General features: G+C 34.8%; 1 protein-coding gene across 2 annotated transcripts in view; it reads right to left on the bottom strand.

Moving 5' to 3' along the window:
* Pof1b (POF1B actin binding protein) overlaps nucleotides 1-26,729 on the bottom strand; it is a 76,608-nt gene that overhangs the window by 15,674 nt on the left and 34,205 nt on the right. For both annotated transcript variants that reach the window (XM_048418046.3, XM_048418045.3), the window contains exons 6-15: nucleotides 26,166-26,339; nucleotides 21,371-21,501; nucleotides 17,404-17,431; nucleotides 16,000-16,074; nucleotides 9,754-9,846; nucleotides 8,794-8,907; nucleotides 7,582-7,734; nucleotides 7,175-7,294; nucleotides 4,724-4,852; nucleotides 3,818-3,900 (exon numbers count right to left, since the gene is read on the bottom strand). In XM_048418046.3, coding sequence (XP_048274003.1) covers nucleotides 3,818-3,900; nucleotides 4,724-4,852; nucleotides 7,175-7,294; nucleotides 7,582-7,734; nucleotides 8,794-8,907; nucleotides 9,754-9,846; nucleotides 16,000-16,074; nucleotides 17,404-17,431; nucleotides 21,371-21,501; nucleotides 26,166-26,339 — 1,100 coding nt within the window. The remainder of the gene's footprint in view (nucleotides 1-3,817; nucleotides 3,901-4,723; nucleotides 4,853-7,174; nucleotides 7,295-7,581; nucleotides 7,735-8,793; nucleotides 8,908-9,753; nucleotides 9,847-15,999; nucleotides 16,075-17,403; nucleotides 17,432-21,370; nucleotides 21,502-26,165; nucleotides 26,340-26,729) is intronic.

Genomic DNA, 26,729 nt, shown 5'->3' with positions numbered 1-26,729 from the left:
TTCTGGGAATTTCCATTGTGCTAGGTTTCTAGCTCATCCTCAAGATATCCCCCAATTTCTGTTGTCTCTCTCAGTACTCTCTCCCTCCATCTGATTCTTCACGATCACATACCCACCTACCTCCAGTCCACCCATAAGATCTCTTGTATTTCACCTTCCCATGGAGATCCACATGTCTGCCCTTGAGCAACCCTGTGGTTGAGTCTCTCTGGATCTGTGGATTGCAATGTGATTATCCTTTACAGCTAATTTCCACTCATAAGTGAGTACATATCATGGTTCCGTTTCTGGGCCTGGGTTACCTCACTTAGGATGATTTTTTTCTAGGACCATTCATTTGCCTTCAAATTTCATGACATCATTGTTTTTAATGCTGAGTAACACTCCATTGTGTAAATGTACTACAACTTCTTTATCCATTCTTTGGTGGAGGGACATCTAGGTTGTTTCCAGGTTTTGCTATTACAAATAATGGTGCTATGTACATAATTGAGCAAATGTCCTTGTGGTAGAATGGAGTGTCGTTTAGCCATATGCCCAGGAGTTTTATAGCTGGGTCTTGAGGTAGATCGATTCTCAATTTTCAGAGAAATCACATACTGATTTCCAAAGTGACTCTACTTGTTTTCACTCCCACCAGCAGTGGAGGGGTGTCCCCCCTGCTTCAGTTGCTCACAAGTATGAGCTGTTTCTTGTGTTTTTAATCTTAGCCATTCTAACAGGTGTAAGATGGAATCTCAGAGTTGTTTTGATTTGCATTTCCCTGATGGCTAAGAATGTTGAGCATCTCTTGTTTCTCAGCCATTTGAGATTCCTCTGTTAAGAATTCTCTGTTTAGAACTATATCCCATTTTTAATTGGATTATTTGGTTTGATGATGTCTAGTTTCTTGAGTTCTTTATATATTTTGGATATCAACCCTCTATGTGGTCTTGAAGGCAATCTTTTCCCAGTCTAAAACTGCCATTTTGTCCTATGGATGGTGTCCTTCCTTATAGAAGTTTTTCAGTTTCATGAGGTCCCTGTTATTAATTATCAATCTTAGTGCCTGCATTATTGGTGTTCTGTTCATAAAGTTGTATCTTGTGCCAACGTGTTCAGGGCTATTCCCCACCTTCTCTTTTGTCAGATTCAGTGTATCTGGTTTTATGTTGAGGCCTTTGATCCATTTGGACTTGAATTTTGTGCGGAGTGATAGATATGGATTTATTTGCCTTCTTTTATACGCTGACATCCACTTAGATCAGCTCTATTTATTGAAGATACTTTCTTTCCTCCATTATTTTACTTAGGTTTCTTTATCAAACATCAGATGTACATAGGTGTATGAATTTACATCTGAAACTTTCATCCAATTCCATTGATCCACCTGTCTGCTTTTATGCCAACACCGTGCAACTTTTATTGCTATAGCTCTGTAGTGGAGCTTGAAATCAGGGATGGTGATAACTACAAAAGTTCTTTTATTAAACAGGACTGCTTTATCTATCTTGGTTTGCTGTTTTTCTATATAAAGTGAGTATTTTTCTTTCAATGTCTGTAAAGAATTATGCTAGAATTCTTATGGGGATTGCATTGAATCAATCTTGCTTTTGGTAAGATCATCATTTTTTACTATGCTAATCCTACTAATCTGTGAGCATGGGAGATCTTTCCATCTTTTGATACCTTCTAGACTCCTAGTAGTGGGGAATATGGACCCTGAACTGGCCATCTCCTGTAACCAGGCAAGACTTCCAGTGAAAGGATTGGAACACCAACCCAGCCACATAAATTTCAATCTACAAATTGTCCTGCTTACAAGATGTGTTGGGGTATAGGTGGCTCAAAAATTATGGGAGTGGCCAACCAATGGCTGGTCCAGCTTAGATCCACAAAAGAAATCCCACCCATGACACGACCTGGTGGGACAGAAACAAGATGCTATATAACCCAGAGGCCTAGGATAAAACAAAAAACAACTGGAAAAAAGCAATGAAATGATTCTTAATGATATTCTGCTATACTCAGATTAGTGCCTAGCCCAATCATCATTAGAGATGCTTCATGTAGCAACTCACAGAAACAGATGCAGAGAGCCACAGTCAAACATTAGACAGAACTTGGGGGGGGGATCCTGCTGAAGATAGGAAGGAAGGACTGTAGGAGCCAGAGGGGTCAAGGACACCACAAGAAAACCCACACATTCGGCTACCTGGGCTCATAGGAGCTCACTGAGACTGAACCAGCAAACAGGGTACCTCCATGGAAGTTAATTAGACCCTCTAACTATATATTACAATTTTGTAGTTTGGTCTTCTTGTGGGGTTCCTAACAGTGGGAGCAGGGGCGATCTTTGACTCTTTTGTCAGCCTTTTGGACCCTCATACTCATACTGGGTTGCCTCAGGAATTTGGTAGGCCATATTTGATTGATAACAATGGGAGCCTTCCTCTCTGAAGAGAGACAGAGGATGAGCTGGGAAGGGGCAGATGGGGAGCAGAGAGGAAATTAGGGGAGGGATTAGGGATGAAAGGAAGGAGAGGAAACAGTGATAGGATTGTAAAACAAATAAAATATATATTTAGAAAAAAAGACAAAAAAGAATCGACTTTGGAATCAGAGGTGGTCAATAACAGCAAGAAAAAAGTATTTTCCAGAAACAACAGGGCAGGTACACATATGAAGTCACAATGAAGGCGACAATATGCACAAGATCTGCACATACTCCAACCCAAAGAATAAAGAATTTGGACAGGAAAGACTGAAGTAAAGATAAAGTTTAACTCTAAAAGTTCCCATACACGTGGATTAGAATCGTTACTATTTTTAAGATGTTGATAAGAACTATTATATATATAGTTCTTTATATTTCATATAAATATATGAAATGTAATGAGAATTAACAAGGTACAAATACGTTGTATTTTATATAATTCTACAAACATACCCTAACATTCATATAGAAAAGTAAGAGTCCACTAGTAAGAAAAATAATGTAGGCAAGAATGATTTGAAGAGTAGTACTCCTGCTTTAAACTTACTGAAACCTATAGGAATAATAGTGTGACAGTGACATAAATACAGAGAGATCAGTGGAATAAAGTTAATATTAATAAAAACTAGCCAACTGAAAGGGGGAAAGGAATTTAATAGAAATCTATTTAAAGAATATATGGATTTCATATATATGTGTATATACATGCACCATGATATATATAATGTCATATACATATAGTCATACATAATAACCAATTATTTATTTTTACTTCTCTAGTACTTAACATTTTATAAATGATACACTGTAGTGATATTTCATTTATATTCTAATAAATAAAGTTTGCCTGAAGTTCAGAGAGTAAAACAGCTGCACTTTAGCCTTACAGACCAGGCAGTGGTGACACACACCTTCAATCCCAGGAGTCACACTAGTTTGGCATAGAAACCAAGCAGCAGGGGTGCACGCCTTTAATCCCAGTCCTAGAGTGGAATATAAAACAGGAGGAGACAGCTCTCACACACAGTCTCATTCTGAAATTCCGGGAGGCAGATCACCATTTTTGGACTGAGGTAGAGGTAATACAGTGGCTGACTGTTTTGCTTTTCTGACCTTCAGGTTGAACCCCAATTTCTGTCTCTGTGTATTTATTAATTATGCTACAATACACAATTATCCTAACTATGGTAGTAATGCCTTTTCTGAACATTCATTCTTCAGTATAACTGCTTATGAATAAAAAATAACCTCTTTATAGTGATCTACACATCAACTAAGAGAATAACAACTTAAATTTTATAATAACTTCACATATTCAAATGCCATTTTAAAGTACATTACTTTTTTGTGGTGATTGTTGTCCTTCCAACACTGGAGGGTTGGTTATGGGATGAATATATTTCCTGCCTCAACTTTGAGAGTTCCTTACAGAGAAAACACAATGATTATTTAAATAGAAATATAAACATGAACTAATATGATTACTAAAAATAACCCCCACCACTTCTCCCGCTTTGTTTTTATATAAAATGTTCTAATCTTACTAATCTTAATCCACAGTAGCCAAAATTCTATACATGCCTTTTGAGAACCCCACTAACAGAGGTAGGATATCAACAATTGATTGGACATGCTTCTGTCAGTATGAGAATGTGATTGTTTTTGTTCTGAACAGTTTAAAGTTAGGCTAATTTGACGATGATGATGATGATGATAAAATTTCAATAAGGAAGTAGATGCAGATTCCAAACAGAAAACTGCAAGTGCCGTTTTTAAATAACAGTAATAAAATATTAGCCCATTGTTTTTAATAGTTCCTTTAGTATTTATTGTATGACAGATTTTGGGCTACTAGCTGCTGATATAATATAGTACCTTAATGAAAGATTAGTTCCTGACCTAAGAATGAGATCACGGGCTTTGGGGAATTTCACTGCTAATGAAATATAAATTAAATATCTTAGAAATAGCAAAAGTATAACACCAGTCTTTTTCCTTTAACTTCAGTTTTTGCTTTCAGTTGAATTATTTCTCAAGTGGAAATCTTACTATTCACATACGTTCTCTCATGTGTAATAAAGTATGTCCTGGTAAGGTGTCATTTCCTTGACGTTTTAAGTGTCTAGCCTTTCACAACAGAACCATCCCTGCAGTTTAATATCTTCTTTCTTAATGCATGGAAAGTATTTATTCTAAAGAACCTATTGTACCATTCTTCTCCACCATGTATATTCCTCTTCTTCTTACCTCTGATTGACGCTTTATAAGAGAATCCTTTTCTTCCAGCAAGCTTGTCAGTTCATGAAGTTTGAATTGGAAGTCACTGCAACTTCCTTCTCTTTTGGAAACGTCTTTTTGGTACTGGTTTAATTGAGACTAAGGATTTAGAAATAAGAATTTTATTATAATGCTTTTTAAAAAACATATAATTCCAGTGAAGTATAGTTATGCCAAGTCATCAAAAGAAAAATAATGTATCAATTTCCATAAATGTGTAGCAAATTTTATTGATATTAAATATAATCTGAAATATCAGTTAGAAATTTCTCATTTTAAAAATTTGTGTTTGATATTTACAATTAAAGTACAAGCAATTGCTTTAGGCCATAGCAATAAAATAAAGCTAAGAAAATAGCTTTCTAGAAATTTTAGATTTCTTCAAACACTAATTAAGGCACCTTCAATCTTAATGTTATGCTGTAACTTTCAGTGCACAAAATGATTTGTGATGCATGTCTTAAATGAATTTTCACAGAATCCCAGGGAGATAAGCATTATTTTCAAAAAGAGTTAAATGAATCCCAGAAGGAATCCAATAATAATGGCTGCAACTCAAAAGAAAAGATGCTCAAATACAAATTACAAATTTTGTCTTTCTCACTTCCACATATATGGGAATAGAAACTGCTTGGTTAAAGTGCTAGTAATAACATTAGATTGGAAAAGAGGAAACCAGTGGAAGAAATTTCAGAATGATCAGTAGATCTATTAACAAATTAAGTTTCATTTAATTTATTTTAGAAAAAAAAACTTCACTGATATAAGATGAGAAAAATCATTGGTCATTTTGTTCATTAAAATATTTAAATGTATCTGAGTACATTTAGGACACAATAAATTAAGGGTTAGTTAAATCAATTCAACATGGAATTATAAGGCAAAATACTATATTCTTGAAAATATACTACTTTTGATGTAAATTATAGATAGACGAAATCCAACATAACTTACCATGAATGACAAAGTGCTTAATATATAAAATTTATTAAAATACAGAGAGCAAATGATCATGAGAAGTCCAGCCCCAATTGATACATCTAAAACACAGTTCCTGAACCTATGTCTCAGGGAACATCATGGAAGGAATGGGGAATGGGGGCAGGAAGATTCTAAATGCCAGAGAACCAGTATCTGCTGTGAGATTGACCTTCTAGAAATGACTGGGAAATTTCACCCATGGTGCCTCAACAATATGGTTGCCTACACAAGACATGAAGAAGTATAACCCCAATAGACATGCTAACACAGAAAGGGAAGATCTCACCAGGCTGAACCCATAGTCAAAGAACTGCAAGCAACTACGGAATGCAGAGAGTGGGAGAAATAAGTTTCCTTATGGATGAATTCCTTAATTGGCTATTCAATACCGAATGCTTAACTTTAAAATTATATTCATACAAGTAACACTAAATGGGCTGAACAGGTTGTTTTTATGTATTTAGGCATTTGTAAAAATATGTAATAGTAACATTTAAAGTAAAAGATGCCAGATTATCTAGAGAAAGCAAAGGATGTGTATACATACAGAAAGAATTGGAGGGAGGAATGAGAAAGGGGAAATGGTGTAATTATTAATTTTTATTTTGTTTTTATGAGACAGGGTTTCTCTGTAGCTTTGGAGCCTGTCCTGGAACTAGTTCTTGTAAACCAGGCTGATCTCAAGAACTCACAGAGCTCTGCCTGCCTCTGCCTCCTGAGTGCTGGGATTAAAGGCGTGCATCACCACTGCCCAGTGTGTAATTTTTTTTAATTAAAAAAGTTAACTAAAATATTTATAATCATTCAGATAAATTATGGCTTAACTGTATAATTTTAAATATTATGCTTTTCTGAGTAAACATGCAATTTTATGAAGGGTCCTCCACCCATCTACCAAACATAAATTGTTAAAAATTAATAAAAATCAAGACAATGAAATTAATATCTTTTTAACATCTGAGAAGAAAAATTAACCTACAGTAGAAAATAATTTAACTTAAGATAGCACTTAGAAATTTCATTGCTTTTTAATATTCAGAAATATAATTATAAGAAAAGGTTTTAGAAGACATTAAAAATCTTAACTTATTTTTCTTTGTAGATTTAAAATTAAAACAATCATTTGTTTTTCTTTCTAATGGTAGTAGGGTTGGGGAGTGGTGCTGATGGTGATGAAAATCATTTTCTTTAATAAAATTTATCTTTTCATGCATGTGTAAAGAGGCCAGAGGAGAGAGCTAGATCTTGGAGAGCTGTAGTTACAGGCATCTGAAGGCTGACTGGCTTGTTACATTGGTGATCAGACCCAAACTCTGCTCCCCATGATTGAATACCAAGCGTTTTTAATGTCTCAGTTACCTCTCAAGGCCCAAGCATCACTCTTGTTGAAAGAACTTTCTGTAGACATATATATTTATTCAATGTAGGGGATCAACATACCCTTAGCTTGCTGATTTCTCTGTCTTTCTCAATTCTTAAGTTTTTTACCATCTCCATATAATGGCTGCCAATCTCATCCATTTTAGCCTGCAGTATTGGGCCTGTGCAAGTCTCAGACACCTGTACAAAACCAAAATAACTGTCTGTGATTGGATTGTTAAGAAGGAAATATATATTAGGTTTCCATATTATTATTACACGAATACTGTGTGATTAAATAAGGCATTGAAATAATAAAAATGACCTTAAGAGGTTATTTGACAAAGTTCAAGTATCAGTATGATAAAACTTTCATTTAAGGTTAACATAAAAGAGTCAATGTACTTCACAAGGTGAAGTTTGTACATTCTGTTAACAATGATAGCTTTATAATTAGATAACTAGCACAGTACTATAAAGATTAGTACCTGTATTCTAAGGTTTTTATTCTCTTGCTCTAAATTACGCTTGCAATACTCTAGTTCTTTTAGTCTGTATTCCATGTCTGATAGTGTATGTCGAAGAGAAAGGTTATTTTCTTCCAATGTCTGACATTTTGAGCTTGAGTCTTGAAGTCCTTGCTGCAAAACAGACACAAGTCCATAAGAAAATGCATTTTGATTTTACAGAGGAAATGGCCTTTTAAATGATTCATTGAAAAAATGAAGCAAATGTTTCAAACTGGATCTTTTGAGATTCTTGCCTTTAAATGATATTTTAAACATCATACTAAACATTAAAATTGCCCCAATCTCATTTGCCTAACTTGAGTAAAAAGAAACAGCATTTACATAAAATTTTTAGTGTCCCAATTTAGTATTATATTCATTATAGTCTGACCACATCATAGTATACTAATAGTTGCTAAAATAATCATGACTTTGATCGTGGTAAAGAATATCAACTTTATAAAATCTTTGGGAAAGCCATGAGAAAAAAAAAGGAGAGAAAGAACTCTTGGGCATCATTAGAGCTTGGTTAGATTTATCTCTACTCAGTCAAGTGTAAAAGTGCATAGAGTTAATTCCCTTGTTTATTCAGTGAACAAACAAGATCTACAAAGCTTCTTTTTCCATTAACATAGCATTAGATTAAAAGAATGAGTCAACATAGACTTTCAGTCACAATTCTTGTTGCTCTAAAGTACAGAGAACTGTGTGCTGGGTATACTATATAACACATAACGTTGCTAGGTATTGTTTTGTGTGTGTGTGCGTGCCTGTGTGTGTGTGTGTGTGTGTGTGTGTGTGTGTGTGTTTGAGAGGACATTCAGTTGTTGAAAATATGCAAAGATAGCCAGGCGGTGGTGTTGCATGCCTTTTAATCCCTGCACTCAGGAGGCAGAGGCAGGCAGATCTCTGTGAGTTTGAGGCCAGTCTGGTTTACAACTGCTAGTTTCAGGACAGACACCAAAGCTACAGAGAAACCTTGTGTCAAAAAAAAAAAACCCAAAACCACAACCAAAAAACAAAACACACACACAAAAAGAAAATAATCAAAGTTGCTCAATTCTTAGGTGAATAAACTGTTCCATCACATTAAGGCTCTCTGGATAGTATCTTAGAACTTCAATATGCCAGTAATTATGCATATGGAAAGTTATCAATCTAGAGTATCACATACTAAAGACATCAACTTACTTGCTGTTGGCGATTATTTGCTCTCACCGATGCCAAGAGTTCTTCATACTCTTTTATTTGATTTTCTTTGAATGCCAAGTCTTTCTCAAGTCTTATCTTGTCATTTTCCAGAGACTAAAGGCATAAATTACTTATTAGGACTCAGAGTTTTATATAAAATTGTTAATAGGCAAAGTCATGTTTATGTTGCAAAATTTAAGTAAAAACTTGTTTCATCTGTAACTACTTAAAAATGTAGAATTCTTCAAAGTCAAGCAAAAGCTAAGATAGAAAAACCCAAGCTTTGAAAACATGTATTAGAAGGGGTATTTTGATAGACTGGCTACTGCTAAGTGCAATGAAGCAGAAAGTGCTCAATCATTTTTATGTCTTACTTAAATCTACAAAAACTTCTTAATCCCAGCAGGTGGACAATTTTCAAATTAATGTTCAACTACACTCATGAGAATGCAAAAACAAACCGGAAAATTAGGGAAAAAGCGCTCCAAAGTCCTTAAGGTGTTTTTCACTGTGAAGAGAACATTCAGAATGTATCTACCTGATGATACGAAAGATACAATTAAAATTAAAAATATGAAAGGTTAAGTATTGGCAGGAAGGGGTTTTCAAGTTGTTTTATTTAGAGAGAAATTCAAAGTATGCTTTATTATTACAGTAAAGAAGGGAATTTTTATTAAATGACTATGGTTGTTCTAATTTGTAGGCAACTCTGGCTTTAACCACTAAATTATTTTAGTGGTAAATTAAATGATTGGTGCATGTCAATATACACTCATGCACTCTTGGGGAAGCTCTTTTGTCATCTTTCAATGCTAATTAGCTATTTCACAAATAATTTATGTCTAGGTAGGTGTAATATAATGTTGCAATACATTTAAAAATATATTGAATATTTTCATTTCTGTTAGAAAGCTAAGAATCAGAAAGATTTTGGGAAGAAATCTCAAAATAAAATCTTACTGTTAAGTCATTTTGAAGATGTCCCAGTTCTTCCCGTATGTTGCTAAATGTGGACAACACTAGTCTCAGTGACTTATCAGACATACCCCTCATCTGTGGGAAGAAAGCAGTTAATGGTTTATTTTGTTAATGTTTCAAAATAGGCAATACAAGCAAACATACTTTTTTCTGTTCCTACAAAGCACTTAAATTTTTTTTATTTTTAGCCAGGAGGTGGTTGGTGGTACATGCCTTTAATCCCAGCACTCGGGAGGCAGAGACTGGCAGGTCTCTGTGAGCTCGAGATCAGCCTGGTCTACAAAGCAAGTTCCAGGACAGGCTACAAAGCTACAAAGAAATCCTGTCTCGAAAAAATGATATTTTTAATACCTTATCTATTTATTTATTTATTAAAAATTTCCACCTCCTCCCCTCCTCCCATTTCCCTCCCACTCCCCCTACTCCTCCTCCCCACTCCTACTCCAGTCCTAAGAGAAGTCTGGGTGCCCTGCCCTGTGGGAAGTCCTTTTTATGAGAAAGTTGCTCACTATGTAGCCCTGACTGTCTTGGAGCTTGCTTTCTAGATAGAGCAGGCTGGTCTTGAACTCCCAGAGATCCACCAGCTTCTGCTTCCCAAATTCTGAGATTAAAGGCCTGTGCTACCATACCCAGAATCTTACACATATTTTTAATTAAAACACAATTACATCACAATTTTCTTTCCTTTTCCACCCTCCAGACACCCCCCCATACACTTTTGTTGTAACCCCTCCCATTCCCCCGCACTCTCAGAAACAAAAAGAACTTTCTGAATAATGCTCTTAAGCAGGCCAAGCAATGTTCCTCAAAATATTTCAACTATGCCTTTGGAAGACTTTTTTTTCCTTTTGTATGAACAGAGCATCATCTCCTTCACACAGTACAATTCTATCGAATTTTGCTTTTCTTTTCATTCTTTGCTTAAATGGTTAGAGAAGAGATGAGACACTTAATTTTCAAGCCACAAAATGAACTTGCCTAAGTGTGCTGTGAAGGGCATGGGTTCTGCCCGTGGTGGGAAGAAGAAATTACTATGTGGAGTACAGTGTGCTCTGCTCTAAGCTATTGTGATTCGTGTTTTCAGGCGGTACCCTGCCCTAGAGGCCATTTGCTATTTCTTTCAAAGGTGTGTTCATTTTATGTCATGTGTTGGAGTGTTTTGCCTGTATGTATAGATAAGCATCACGTGAGTGCCTGATGTCTAGAAAGGCAAGAAGAGGGCATCAAATGTCCTGAAGGTAGAGTTACTGAATGTTAACTTTGTGTGAGTGCTGAGACATCAAACCTGATTCTCTGCTATGGCAAACAGTGATTCATCTGTCCAGCCCATCAAAAGCCAAACAGGGCTGTTGAGACAGATGAAGAAACAGAACTAAAACAAAACGCTGAGTTTTGAATACAAATCCTGAGGCAGAATGACTTCCTGCCTTATTTGTTGAAAATGAATAACCCAGTAAGAATCATGGGACACAGACTGAAGAATAATATGTTTAGGCAAATTCAACTCTTACCTCCTCTGAACTTCTGTAGTTAAATTAAATGAAGAATACATGGGAATATGGGCATATCAAAACCATATAAAACAAAAACCAATTCTAAAAAGTTTATCATCCATACCAGACAAATAAATGATGCAACACTCATGTAAAAGGAGATAACCCTACCCCTGATGTGTGCAGGCTTATATTCATATCATCAGATCTTGTGGTACATGCATCATGGGATCAACAAGTGAGAAATTTTCAGCTCTGACCCCAGAACTGCAGCTCATGATGGCCCTATCTTCCTGCCATGGCTAACTAGAATTGACATTAGATGAGTTGACCGCATGTGGACTACCCTTGAACCAAGTTTGTCTTGAAGATATTTTTGTCTTGCAAAACTCCTTCAGGATAGGGTTCCTAAATGTCTTACCTAACTACCTCCAATGACTCTTATTCATTTGTATGAGTGTACTGTTCAGGCTTTTACGAAAACTTCTTTGAATCCTGAAGTCTCTTTAATGATTTCTTAGCAAATCTTTATCCTATTTGTCATTGTGTAACATGAAATGCATAAGATGAGTATTAATATTAGTAAGACTTGAATAAAAGAACTTGCCATTTCCAATGTCCATCAGGGGTAATTGTTGATGTACAGCCAACATACTGACATAACGTATGAATTTATTATTAATCAATAAATCCTGAAATTGTGGAAATACATGCAAAGTTCTATGCCTTTGTCAATGTTTTTAACATAACATGCTCACAAAATACTGATAAACTTTAGTATTGAAAGATAGATGGAACTGACTCATTTCAAAGAGAAAAAACTCTTTTTTTCCTCACTTTTTTATTTTATTATTTTAAAAAATATATCAATCCAAATTCCCACTTCCTCCCCTCCTACCAGTCCTTCCACAACTCTTTTCCTGCCCCCTCCAATCTTAAGAGAGTGCAAGACACCCTTGCTCAACCTGGATGTATTGGGGAGGGCCTTGGACTTCCCACAAGAGAAAACTCTTACAATATATTAGTCTCATTTGCTTATTGAAGATCCCTAATATATAAAGCACCCACATATGTAAAAGAAACATTACTAAAATCACACATCAAGGCCCACATACTAATAGTAGGAGATTTCAACACTTCTCTCTTGCCAATGGACAGATCAACCAGACAGAAACTTAACAGAAAAATAAGAGAACTAACAGATGTAATGAATCAAATGAACTTAACAGAAATCTATAGAACATTCCATCCAAACAGGAAAGAATATACATTCTTATAAGAACCTCATGCAACCTTCTTGAAAATTGATCACATACTTGGTAACTAAGCAAATATTCACAGACAGAAAAAAAACTTGGAGTAACCACCTGTGTCTTAACGGATCACCATGGAGTAAAGTTGGAATTTAACAACAAAACTACTCCCAGAAAGCCTAAAAACTCATGGAAACTGAACAGTCAACTACTGAACCACTCCTGGGTCAAGGAAGAAATGAAGAAAGAAATTAAAGTCTTCCTTGAATTCAACAAAAATGAAGACACAACATACCCTAACCTATGGGACACCATGATAGCAGTGCTAAGAGGAAAGAAAGTTCATAGCACTAAGTGCCCACATAAAGAAAACGGAGAAAGCTCACATCACAGATTTAACAGCACACCTGAAAGCTCTAGAAAAAAAGAAGCAGACTCACCCAGGAGGAGTAGAAGACTGGAAATCAAACTGAGGGCTGAAATCAACAAAATAGAAACACAGAAAACAATCCAAAGAATCAATATAACAAAGAGCTGGTTCTTTGAGAAAATCAACAAGATTGACAAACCCCTACCCAAACTAATCAAAAGACACAGAGAGAGCATGCAAATTAACAAAATCAGAAATGAAAAGGGGGACATAACAACAGACACTGGGGAAATTCAGAGAATCATAAGGTCTTACTACAAAATCCTGTACACCATAAAATTGGAAAATGTAAAAGAAATGGACAATTTTTTAGATAGTAACCATATACCAAAATTAATGGGAAAGCTTTAAGGGAAAACTTGAGCTTCTGCAAAGAGGGAAATGAAATACATTCTCCTGGTGTTCTTATTAAGTGTGACTGAAAATTACAGATAATTATACATAGAAAATATTGAAAGGCTCAAGATGATGAAAAACTTTGTCTCTAGCTATGACCATGAAAGGAAAAATTAGCAATGTGAAAAACAAACAAATAAACTTTAGACAATAACAATTTGATTCCAACCAAATACCAAATTGGGTAGGGTTGGGGAAACTGTGGCTGTTATCTCATCTAAGGATAAGAGGCTGGTAAATGAGCCCATATGTCTACCATGATTAGAATTTAAATAAATACACCAACACTCTTTACTAGGTTCACGTCAGGAAAAGCAGAGTATAGAGTTGAAACTTTCATCCTAACGGCAAAAAAAAAAAAAAAAATGATACTCCAAGCTCTCTTGTATTCTTAATACCATTAAGTCTTCCATCCTACCATATGTGGACAGGCCAATTAGAAGAATGCTGACTTCTAACTGGCAGTAATAAAAACTGTCTTACTTCCTTTGATCCTTTACTGTAGGAGTTGACCTTCTAAAATAAAATATCTGAATAAGACTCAGAGTTTCATAACACAGTAACAAAATGTTCAGGTTTCCATCTGGACTAGACTCACTAAACACTGAAAGACAAAAGGAAGTCTGAAGTTGATAAGGAAAATCAATCAATAGATGCCAATAAAAAGATATGAACTGTTAGAATAGGGAAAGGAGGAGTCAGACTCTTCCATACATTAATCCAGGAAGAGAGAGAGAGAGAGAGAGAGAGAGAGAGAGAGAGAGAGAGAGAGAGAGAGAAATTTTGAAAGGCACAAGAGTAACCTTAGCTACTAGGAAAATCAGATAAAAGAATAACACATTTCTCCTAGAAATCACAGAGAAAAGAAAAACTGATACAGTATTTTTTCAAATGCTAAAAGAACAGAAATATCAACCATGAATTTTATATCCAATAAAATAGAGTTTCTTTTCAAATGTAGAAATCAAATCATGATATTTTTCAGACCTAAGAAAATGGAAATAAAAAGTCACTATTAGACCTACTTTTAAAGACTAGCTAAAGGAATTTTTCTAAATAGAATAAAATTCTAAGTCAAGAAATGTTGGACATTAAGAAGGAAAAATCATATGGGTAAACATGACAGGCTATAATTATGCTGAGCCTTCTTATTTATGTTTGGTAGTTGAAACAAAATTATATTACTAATATGTTGTTTATGAAAGGATAAGAAATGTTTCAGAATAATATTATAAATATAGGATAAAGAGACATAAAACCCCAAAGCTTTCTACAGTTTTCTAAAACTGGAAAAATGTTCAAATCCACACACTGGATTAAGTCATGAATATATAATTTGATAGTGAGAGAAACTACTGAAAAATATGCACCCCCCAAAATAATAGCAAGTCAAAATGGAATTCTAAAATACCATGTATTTGATATCGAAGCAGAACTAAGAACAAAGAATGTCTGTGGGATATTGCTTTGATTGATGTGAGAGGGCTCAGGTCTCTATGGGCAGTGCCACCCTTGGGAAGGTGATCCTGAGTTGTATAAGAAAGTAAACTGAGCAGACCAGGGGAGTAAGCCAATAGCACCATTCCTGCAAGGCCTCTTCTTTAGTACCTGCCCTGACTTCCCACACTAACAGACGATTGGAAGTGTAAGGTGAAATAAACCCTTATCATAGCAATAGAAACCATAACTACGACAGCAGTTTTATTTTTAGTTATTTTTAGACCCAACACAGTACTTTCCATAGTGTCTGGATAAATTTGCTTTCCCATAAGACATATATAATGTTTCTTTTTCCTCTGGATAGCATTTTTTTATTTTCTTAATTCATGCTCCTTTTCAGTCATATTTCCTTAGCTTCTATCTAATTTATGGATTCCCCTTCATTACAGGAGCATTTCCTGCTCCATTTGGATTCAGTTCTTATACAACACAGGAAAGTTAAGGCCATGCTTTTATATCTTTCACTGCCAGTACTTGGAATGGTGTGGGGGGACTTAGACTATGAAATGGGTGCAGGGAAGAGAAAGAAAAGACCATGATTTGGAATCGGGTGGTACTATGCCATGGAAGAGTGGATAAGAACAATTCACAGAAAGTAATAATATTTCTAGTTTTATTTCCTGAGCGCTAGACATCTAGTCATGGTGATCAGACTAAGCTCTATTGTGATCCTATTTAATTAAACTATAGTCAACTCCTGTGGAACACAGTTTTTATTTGAGATGATTTTTTTTTTCATCATGCTTGGTAGCAGTTTCCTAGAGTTGATCTCTTAAAACACACACACACACACACACACACACACACACACACACACACACACACACAAACACACACGCATGTACACACACACTGACACTTTAAGTTTATTAAGATTTTTTTTAAAAAAATATTTGTGTAAGTTGATCTGAAGCTCCTTTTTTTTAACTGAAAATGGGGATTTTTTTTCCTCACAGAATATATCCTGATTATACTTTCCCCTCCATCTACTTCTCCCCATTCTCCAGACTTCCGCTCCTTTCTGGAACTACTTCCTTTCTGTCTCACATTAGAAACGGACAGACTTCTTAGAGATGACAACCAAACATGACAAAAAAATATAATAAGATGAAGCAAAACTATCATAGCAAAGTTGGACATTATGATCTCATCTTACCTGCAGAATATAACGAATTTGCTGTTTTGTAAATTCTGACAGTCCTTTAGGAATCAATGACTCAATGTCTTCTGACTGTAAGAAAATGGAATTTATCCATTTAAAGCATCAATATTTTAATCTTATGGGATTCGGTTCATAGGTTTTTGTATAAAAAAGCATATTTGGGAGGATAGCAGAAGATGAAATTACCTTTTAAAGAATAGTTTCTATGAATATCATTCATTCTTTTACCAGTTCTCACTTTTAAATACTTAGTTATATTACACATACTTCATCATAATACTAAATTCCAGAGATTGCTATAGAAAAGATGTGGGCAGCCAGCCAAAGATTCCATTTTTGCTTTAAAAGATCAGTTTAAGGCTAGGACTCAGTGACACAGTGCTTGCATGTATTATAAGGTCCTTGCTTTGAACCCCAAAACCAAAGGGGTGGGGGAAAGTCATTTGAAAAAATGATTACTTATCTGCTTGTGGTTGTATATGCCAATATTCTCAGGACCCAAGTGTCTGAGGCAAGAGGAGCAAGGCTAGCTTGTGTTACATAATAAGTTGAAGGCCAGGCCATGATATATAGCCAGATTCCATTTCATAAAAGCAAATAATAATGATGATGGAGATAATAACAATAATACAAAAATTCAAATTACCCTGAAAATAGCATCACTGTATCCTCCAAAAGTAAGTTTTGTTGGATGTTAGATATGTTTGAGAAGCTTAATTTTTAAATTATGAAAACTGTGATATAAAATTATAGATATTATAGGACTCAAAGAATATTTGCTTTAGGCTACGATGACTTCTGAGAGATTGCAGTGTTGCCACAGCAACATTTGTAAGCTTCAACTAAATTTAAGAGAGAAGCTTAAAAAAAGCATGCTTTTATAAGGAAATTTAAGATATATAGAATTACTTTAATGAATGGGGGGAGAATAGTGATAATACTGGAAATAATGATAAAATTTTAAAAATTAATGCACAAGAGGTGAGATTCCTTTATATTGTGCTAAAATAAACTCTGATTGCTTATTAACTTAAAATATTTTTTACATAATTACATTGCAATGAAATTGATACTTAAAGGCTTTTCACTTCAAGTTGATATCACACACAATTTGAAGCATATTAGAAGAAATTGATTTTTATTGTATAATTTATGTCTTCTAAATACAGTTTTGTGATCAGGTAAATTTTAATTGTACATTCAACAACTTAAATTCTAGTGACAGTCATAAAACTATTCTTTGTAATTATTATATTTGCAGTCATTACAAAGATATAAACATCACTTTTCTAACCTGTGTTTCCAGTCTAATAAATACACTAAATAAAAGGATATTATTGCTATCACAATCACAATGTACTTTGTTGTCTCTTTAATTTTAATGATTTTTGGACTTACTGCATCTGCAGACTCAAAGTCTTGTTTGCTGTAAGAATAACAAAATCACAACTTTAGAAACAATAGATTCAGTAATCATAAATAAAAATGCTTGTTCTACCTGTTTTATATTTTGTATATCATAATAGTACCAGCTTAAGTTAGAATCCCAAATAAAATAATTTAAATATCAAAATGGAACTTTCACTTAGTTTGACTAAAATAATTTTTTGAAACTATCTGACCTACTAAAAATGAGTATCAAATAAATAATAAAATATGCAGAATTAGTTAGGACATCTTCCATTTTTACCAGTCTATCTGAGGGCAGATGTAGAAATTCTTAACAGCAAATGGTACTTGGCTGAATTAAACAATTACAGGTTTTGTCGAGTTCTACCTCCCTTTTTTCACTCTGGTTTTCACTTTCAATTTTGAGTTTAGTTTCTCTCTATTGATATTTTCATGCTATCCATTCTATTTTACCAAAACATAAACTTTAAAGATATGGTCAATTCATTTAATCTATGTATACTAGGAAGACATGAGGTAACAACAGTATATGAACCTACACCAAACAAAGCAAAGCAATCAAAATTCTACTTGGAAAATAAAATTTTGAGCAAAATATGAGTATTTGGACAGAGGTTGAGAGAGTGTTTGTGGAGCCAAATTAAGAAGGCAAATCTTATGGTATTGTCAGTGGTTATACCAGTCTGTTATGTCCTCCTGCAGGAATTGTGAAGCTTTGGAAGAATACAGTTACAATGTTGTCAAGGGCAACAGACCAAACTTTATTTTTGTCCAATTGCTTCCTCTGCACATAGTAGAAGAATGAGGTATGAACATGTATGCGAACATGTCAAATAAACAGAAAAGCAGTTGTATATGTTCTGTCAACAAGACAGAAATAATATTTTAAGGTAAGAGAGTTTTAACACATTAGTCCCTACCTTTACCCCTTGTGTAATTGCTTATAAGCAAATTGTTGCTTATAGAGATAAGTGGGTCAGTGTTAAAAACCTCTTGCATATAGTAATAAAAATAGATAAGGTACTACAGCAAAAGAAAAATGTACGTTCCCATTCCTAAGGCATGCCTGATACATATACAAAAGTTTGCATGCATGTATATGGTACTGGTTTAGAAATATTGAAAGCGAATAGGAAAAAAACGAAAAATACAGAAAACATAGAGACCAAAAGAGGCTCATTTAGACCTAATCAAGATTTAGGGAGTGTGTTGCAGAAATACGGAGTCATAGTTTATAGATGAGAGAATAAAATACTCAAAAATATTTGAATATATCTCAAGCTCTCAGTAGCTATGTGATCTTGACTAATAACATGTCCCCTAGATCTTCATCTGAAATTTTATGAGGTTAGTTTTGAAATTTTATAATACAGTTAAGCAATATAGTATCTGACACATTCTGGTCAACTCAATGAATAGGTTACTGAGGGGAATGAAAATATTAACATAGAAAACTTGTGCAAAAAGAATTGAATGCATGAGGTAGTTCTTTGGGTCATAGGAAAGAAGAGAGTAGTTCATGCAATGTGAGATGTTATTAGGTATATTGATAAAAAGCTCACAAAAGAGAAAATCTATGTATTTATAAGGGAATAAATTTAATAATTAGCTGTACTTTGATGTGTTTGAAATGAATGAACAGTAATGAAAGTAAATGATTAATCAACAGATACTGAGTCCTGTATTAAGCCACATGAATCCCAAACTACATAAAATAGCCCTTATGTAGTTTTCTAAATACTATGGAGAGTGAACAGTAGAAGGTGAGTAGTAGGAATGGCAGCAGAAATAGATAAGTGAGAGAGAGCCCTAGTGAGAGCAACAAAAAGTAGTTAAGGAAAATGATTGTAGGAATGTAATAAAATTGATAGAAAAGAAATGGGTAAAAGATTAAAAGAATATATTAAAGACACTAAATATAAATATTGATTTGGAAAATATGTTACCTTCTTTAACTTTAAAGGTATACAAAATAGTATATATTGTGTCATACCCTCTATATTTATATGATATATAAATTCTACATTATAAAGATTTAGAAGCAAAAGAATGTAGCCAATGAAAACTTTGAATTAAAAAAAAAGTCTATTGGCATTCCTTTATCTTCCAGATGGCTCTGAATTCATGTTTTGACTAGATAGCATTAGGTATTCATTTAATAGCCATGTGCTGTCATCTACAAATGAATGATTCCCTCCAATTCCAGAGAATCCAAATTCTACTGGTCTGTGTAGGCACCTGTAATCATATGGTGCATATAAACCCAGGCATACACACATGTACATATAAAAAGGTAAATATATTTAAAAATATATAGCTGCATGTTATCTATTATATTGTACAGAGTTTTCTATTTAGAAACATATAATCCTCCATAATTTATGTTACAGACAATATACTATATAAATCGATAGAGCATTTGAGTTATATGTATAAAATATAATATTTAAAGATAAAACATTTCTATTCTATCAAACACATTTTTTATAAGGACAAGACTCAAAATCTTCTAGATTTGAAACTTAAAGTTCTTTATCATTTTCTATAGTCAACACTATGCAATAGCACACTAGAATTTGCCCTTATACAGCAGTAATTTAGTGTACATGGAGTAAAATTTCCATTTTAAACCTTCCACTGCACTGAGCTTGTGACAATAGCCATTCCACACTCACTTTCTATGAAATTATTTTTTAAGGTGACCAACTAAGTCATGTGACACTTGCTTTATGTGGCTGTGTTATTTTACTGAATAGAGTCCTCTCCAATTCCATTTATGTTGTTAAAAACGACAGGAATTTATTCTTTTTATGCTGGTAGATTATCAGGTTGTTTCCATTCCCTGGTATCATGAACAGGGAAGCGAAGGTGTGTCGTTTACATACTCATTTCCTTGTATTTGATTGCATACCCAATAGTCAGATTTCTGGATTGCATGGTAGCTCTAGTTTTCATTTTGAAAATCTTTCATATTTTTTCCCATAACGACTAGTGTACATCACCACAATATTCATTTCCTTCTTCTCCACATCTGCACCAGCATTTGTTATCTTTTGTCTTTCTAATGTCAGTCATTTTACCTATTTTCTTTCCCAAGTAGTAGTTTTTGGCATCAAAGTACATTACAAAAAAAACATACACAACTCTTAACTGATCTAAAATTAATGATATCTCTGCTGAATTTCATAAAGCACACTAACTCTCCTTTATTTGTTTGGTTTTGACTTTTTTGAGACATATACTTGCTAAATAGCACCAGCTGGAAAGATAAACTATGTAATCCATGATGGTATCAAAATGAAGGCTGTCCTCCAGCCTCAGCCTCCTGAAGGCTGCCGTCACAGGAATGAAGCCACCACAATCAGCTTGACTACCTTTTAAAAAAAATGCTGTATACCGTATTCTGCTTGCATATGCACCTGTGCATCAGAAAAGGGCAACAGGTCTCATTACAGATGATTGCAAGCCACCATGTGGTTGCTAGGATTTGAACTCAGAACCTCTGGAAGAGCAGTCAGTGGTCTTAACCTCTGAGCCATCTCTCTAAACCCCTTGACTATTTTAAAATGAAACATTTGCTCAGTTTTTTCACATAATCGTTCTATTTACTCATTAAGAGCACTAGTGTTCTGCTGTAAACCCGAACCTGCTCTTTCAGAAAGGCTATTTTAAGGGCTAGAAACATACTCAGTGGTTGCAACCACATACTGCTCTTTGACAAGACCCACGTTTTATTTATAGAGCAATGCTGGGCATCTCACAGCTGCCCATCAAATACCAGAATGTCCAGCTCCCTCTGGACTACGTGGGCACCTGAACACATGTGGTGCACATTAACTCATTGAGGCACAATGTATGCACATAAAAAACTTTAAACATCTATTTTTAAAATTACAAGAATGTACTAAAATATGTGACAACTGCAACATCAAGACAAATAATGTATTTACAGTACCTTCCTCCAATCCTCTCCAAATGTTCTAATAAGCAGTGATATAGGTCTGTATTCTTGCGGCTTAGGTCAGCAAGCAACTCTCCAAAATATTTGGGATCCAATTTTTCAGGGCCATCATCCTGAATTATCACCTGAGGCAAATATCAATTACAATTAAAAGAAATATTGTTTTTCTAAGTTCACAGATATATTGATATGAAAATTTAAAGAACAAAAGTCTATTAAAATCATCCCATGAATCAAGTCTATGCATCAGTTTCAGTTGTGTATATTCTTCTTAGTAGGGGAGAAATTGCAAGAAAAAAACAATATTGACATAGTATTTTAAATATCATTTCACTCAATTTTAAGTGATCTAGTGAATACAAAAGGAGAAAAATAATTTTTTCCTTTTATTAAAAATAGGTGTTTTTCATACAAAGTATTTTGATCATGGTTGTCCCTTCTCCATCCTCTGAGATTCCCTTCATGTCCCTCCCCCACCGGAATCCACACCCTTTCTGTCTCTCCTTAGAAAACAAGCAGGCATCTAAAGAATAATAATGACATAAAATAAGTAAGGTAAAACAAAATCTAACAGACTGGAATAGGACAAAAAACAAACGGAAGAAAAAAGCTAAAGAAAAAGCACAATATACACACATAGATAAGAGAAACACTTGCTTGTACACATAGGACTCTCCTAAAAACATAAAACCAGGGCCATAATATACACAAAGGACTTTCAAGGTTTAAAAAAGAAGAAATAAAAGAAAATGCCCTGTCAAGATGCCTTAATCAACAAAGAATCTCCAAAGATGCTAATGAGTTCATTTTGTGTTGGCCATCTACTGCTTGGTATGGGGGCTGGACTTATGAATGGTTTGTATTCCCATTGAGACTTCCATCTATAAAACTTATTTTTCCTTTATTTTTATTTTTTTTTAATCCTGCATACCAGCCCCAGTTCCCCCTCCCTACCCTTCTCTGTCTCCCACTTTCCCACATCTCCTCCATCCACTCCTCAGAGGAGCTAAGGCCTCCCTTGGTGGTGGTGGGGGTCAACAATGTCTGATATACCAAATTGAAGCAGAACCAAACCAAATCCCTCCCCCTGTATCCAGGCTGAACAAGGTATCCCACCGTAGGAAATGGGTTCCAAAAAGCCAGTTCATGCACCCAGGATATGTGCTGGTCTCACTGCCAGACCACCACAACAGATGAAGTCACATAATTGTCACCCACATTCAGAGGGTCTAGTTCAGTCCCATGCAGGATCCCCAGCTGGACTGAAAACTGATTTTTTTTCATCTGTGAATGGTTATTAATCAGACACAGCTTCTGGGTAAGGAATGGGAGCTTGTGTCCAAGTCTTCTCAGCATTGATATCCTCTACCTGGAGTAAACCTATACAGTCCCCGTGAATGCTACCTCTTTCTCTATGAGTTCATATATATTATAATATATAATATAACAGCTTGAGTTTGACCATAAATACCAAAAGTTGTTTTACAATGTAACCAGTTTATGACAGCGATGCTTTAAACATCTGAGGTCTGAGACAGGCAGCAGAAAGTTCAGTGATTGAACATTGATTTGAGAATCTGCTAGGGGGGGTGACAGTAAGCAGGGTGCTTTACAGATTTTATTTCAATGTCCTTCTTGTAGGATACAGTGTACATGAAAGTATGATTCCCTGTTCCAAAGGAGGCAATTGAAGCCTGAGCAAGTTTATTGCTGAAGGTCATGTAGCATCATGTTTTATCAACTCAAGCAACTGAATTGAAAGTTTGTGTCTTTTTCTTTTCCCATGCTACATCCAAATTACAATCTCAAACACAAATTTTAAAAAATAGGTCAAACTCCAACATATAGTGAACTCCACAGATTTTGTGTGCCTTTGTTTTGCTACAGTTTGGTGGGGGGTTTGTTCTGTATTGAGTGCTGTTTTATTTTTGTTTTTTGTTTTGATTTGGGAAGGTTTTATTTCTGTATCGTTTTTATTGTTTTGTTTTGTTTAAGAAAAGTGACTTAATCTCTTCAAACTTTAGTTTGAACAAAAAGACAATAACAATACCTTCCTAATATGATCATTATGAGAAGAAAATTAAACAATATGCTAGTCTACTTGGCACAAAGTTGCCATAGCTAATCTTCTAATGCAATAGTTTTTTTCTTTCCTGACACAGATTTTCTCTGTAGCTTTGGAGCCTATTCTTGAACTAGCTCTTGTAGACCAGACTGGCCTGGAACTCACAGAGATCCACCTGTCTTTGCTTTCCGAGTGCTGGGATTAAAAGCGTGCACCACCGCCTCCTGGCCTAAAGTAGTATTTTTATTGGTACTTTCCTATTTAATATTTTTACTAACTATCCATTATATAGCCTACAGTTGTTTTTGTCTCAACATTTTATGACTTGATGACCTAGCCTATATGTACCACGCTAATATTTCAACCTAGTACATCCTTATTGTGCACTTTCCATTCTATTCAGATCAAACAAGTAACTATTCTTGTTTGTTCTCTCTTTTTGCTGTGTGTGTGTGTCTGTGTCTGCATGTGTGTGATACATATGTGTGTTCATATGTGTGAATGTGGCCCATATGTGCCACCGCATGCATGCATTTAGCCATCAATGCACAACCTAAATGTAAGTTTTTGTATTCCTCTGTGTTTGAGAAAGGATCATTTAAGTGCTTGCCACTACATATAGCAGTCTACCTGACCCACCTGTTTCAAGGAATTCTCCTACCTGCCACCAGGATTACAGATGTGCACACTGTCGCCGGGGTTCACAGTTCTGGAAATCTGAACTCAGGTGCTCATGCTTGCATGGGCAATGCTTTATAATCTAACGGAGCTGTCTCCTCAGCCCATGACTAACTTAATTTGGAAACACAAAATATACTTCTTCAAACCTGTAACATTATCCATAGGATTTTGTTCTTCTTTGGCCATTGTCTCCATGCAATACCATGGCACCAAATGTGGAAATATTGCTCATATTTCAAAGTCAATTCCCACCTCCTGAAAACACCCTTGATCTCCCAGTTGAAAGTAATTTCTTCTTTCTTTTCTCCTGAAACGTGTTGTTTGTTACATTTAAGGAAGATGCCAACATTTTGCTTTGCATTAAATTTTAGGTGCTTCCACTTTCCTTTATTAGAGGAAACCAAGGCGAAACGAAATTAAAGATTAAATTGAACTGTGCAGAGGCATTTCTATTTCGTCAATTTTGAAATATAAAATAGCAATTTCAAATGATTTAATCTAATAACTTGGCTATTTTTGTCATCACAAATCCATGTAACATAAGACATTTCACACACTACTTTAGAGGCTAATGTTTCCATGCAGACAGAGGAAACATAATTTTAGACATTTTTATATTGGAAAAATACGAATTTTAAATTATTTCTACTTATTTTTTACTAACCTGGCCAAAGTGTGTATTTCAAAGCATCAGGAATAATCTCATGTATATTTAATATAAAACAATTCTTTTGTTCCAATTCTTGAATTGGAAGCTAATTTTCTTTTTAAATAATTTTCTTTCTTATTATTTTATCTTTTCCTTAGAGTTGTCTATGAAAGAGGTCAATTTGAAATTGGAGTAAGTACAAATGATGTCTGACTCTCCATTACTGCAGTCATTATCATTAGTTTCTACCAGATCGAAGAAAATCTTTTTTTCCTATTATCACTTGTGCAGCAGATATTTACAAGACTCCAATGTCTTCACAACATAAATTAGTCACTCAAGATTGTATCCAGGGAGTCTTTTCCTTAGCAACTAAGTTTTGATTCCTATTTTGTTATAATATGCAGTAAAATATAAGTATATTTTGACTTGAATTAGAATAATGTATTCTCAAAGAATATATACAGCAACTAATTACCAGCTTGCAAAATGATATCATTAACAATCATCTCAGATGATAGCATTTGCAACTTGTTGTTCATTTGAATATTGTATCTCATGAAAATGTGTAACACTGAACAACAGTTGGGCTCATTTCTAAGGATCAGTTATTAGTTATAATTAAATATTCATGAATCAAGTAATAACTTCATACATTTAGTTGATTATTTTGTCTTTTGAGAGGAGTCTGGATAGTTCTTAAAATGTTGTAAAAACACAAATACCAGGGATGAATTATCCAGGACAGTGCTGCAGAATTCACCCTGGTGGTGAGGACAGAGGAGAACTCATAGCTGACCAACACTGCAGCTGCCTAGGCCCAGAACCAGGGTTAAGCACTTGGCCCACCCCAACATTCACCACATCTATGATCTGCTGGAGCATGTGAAGGGGCCTGATCTGCAGATTCAAAGCTGCAGGATCTTAACAACACAGGGTAACAACAGAATATCCAAGGAGAGTCTCGGTGAGGTCCTGACATTGATAGTGTAGTAGAAACCAGAGACCTCGAACCAGACTTCAAGCCAGAACTCTGCAATGAACATTTGCAAGTAAAGATATAGGGGCAGAGGGGTTTATGCATGACTCACTGTGTCACATTGCAGCTTTCATGATGAGATTTCTCTTTTTTTTACTTTTTTCTCTTAAATTTTGTTTTATTGGGAGGGGGAGTTTTCAGGGGTGAAGGGCAGGTGCAAAGGGATGGGGAAATGAATAGAATCAGGACGCATGATGTGAAAGACACATAGAAAAAATAAGAAGAAAGTTAAGAAAAACACAAATGCCACTGGCACATTTCCTCAGTGTTTGGATGGAAATTTACTATGAATGTTAGAATTCTTGTGTAAGAAATGTTCAAGACCTTTGCTAAGCATTCAGTTGATTGTTCTTACCTGCTCATGTATCTGGCTTGAGCCACCATGGCAGAGTTCATGTCCAATATTTGAGTCATTTTCTGTTATGCATTGGATTTGATGGTTAGAATGGGACTGTTGACAATGCGGAGAGTGGATGATCTGGGGCTGCTGGATGACATGGTGATGGCATTGAATTTGAGGACAACATTCCTAAAACACATATACATGTCAAAAAGTATCCACCTAGAATCAGAACTACTATGAACCAAGAAAAATTTTGAAAACAAATTTGAAAACCACAATGTACAAGTTTGCATTCCCACCAACAATGGATGAGAGTTCCCCTCTCTCCACAATGTATCTATCATAAAATAATTAAAGATTTAGAACTTGTAACTTTAATTAGTGATATATTATTTAATTTGTACATTGAGAAATTTTAATGAATTTTGCTTTTATTTAATCAGTAGTAGCTATGACCACCAAACTACTTACCTAGATATGCGATAGAATTACATGTCTAATTAAATTAATATTTCAGTTTTACTTAATTCTAAAACTATTATGAATAATAATTAAGCTTTCTTTGAAGATTCAACA

This window comes from Myodes glareolus, chromosome X (genome assembly GCF_982192425.1).
Source record: "Myodes glareolus chromosome X, mMyoGla1.1, whole genome shotgun sequence".
NCBI classification, from domain to species: domain Eukaryota; kingdom Metazoa; phylum Chordata; class Mammalia; order Rodentia; family Cricetidae; genus Myodes; species Myodes glareolus.
The sequence above is the reverse complement of the archived record's forward strand: the minus strand, read 5'-3'. Positions and strand labels throughout refer to the sequence as shown.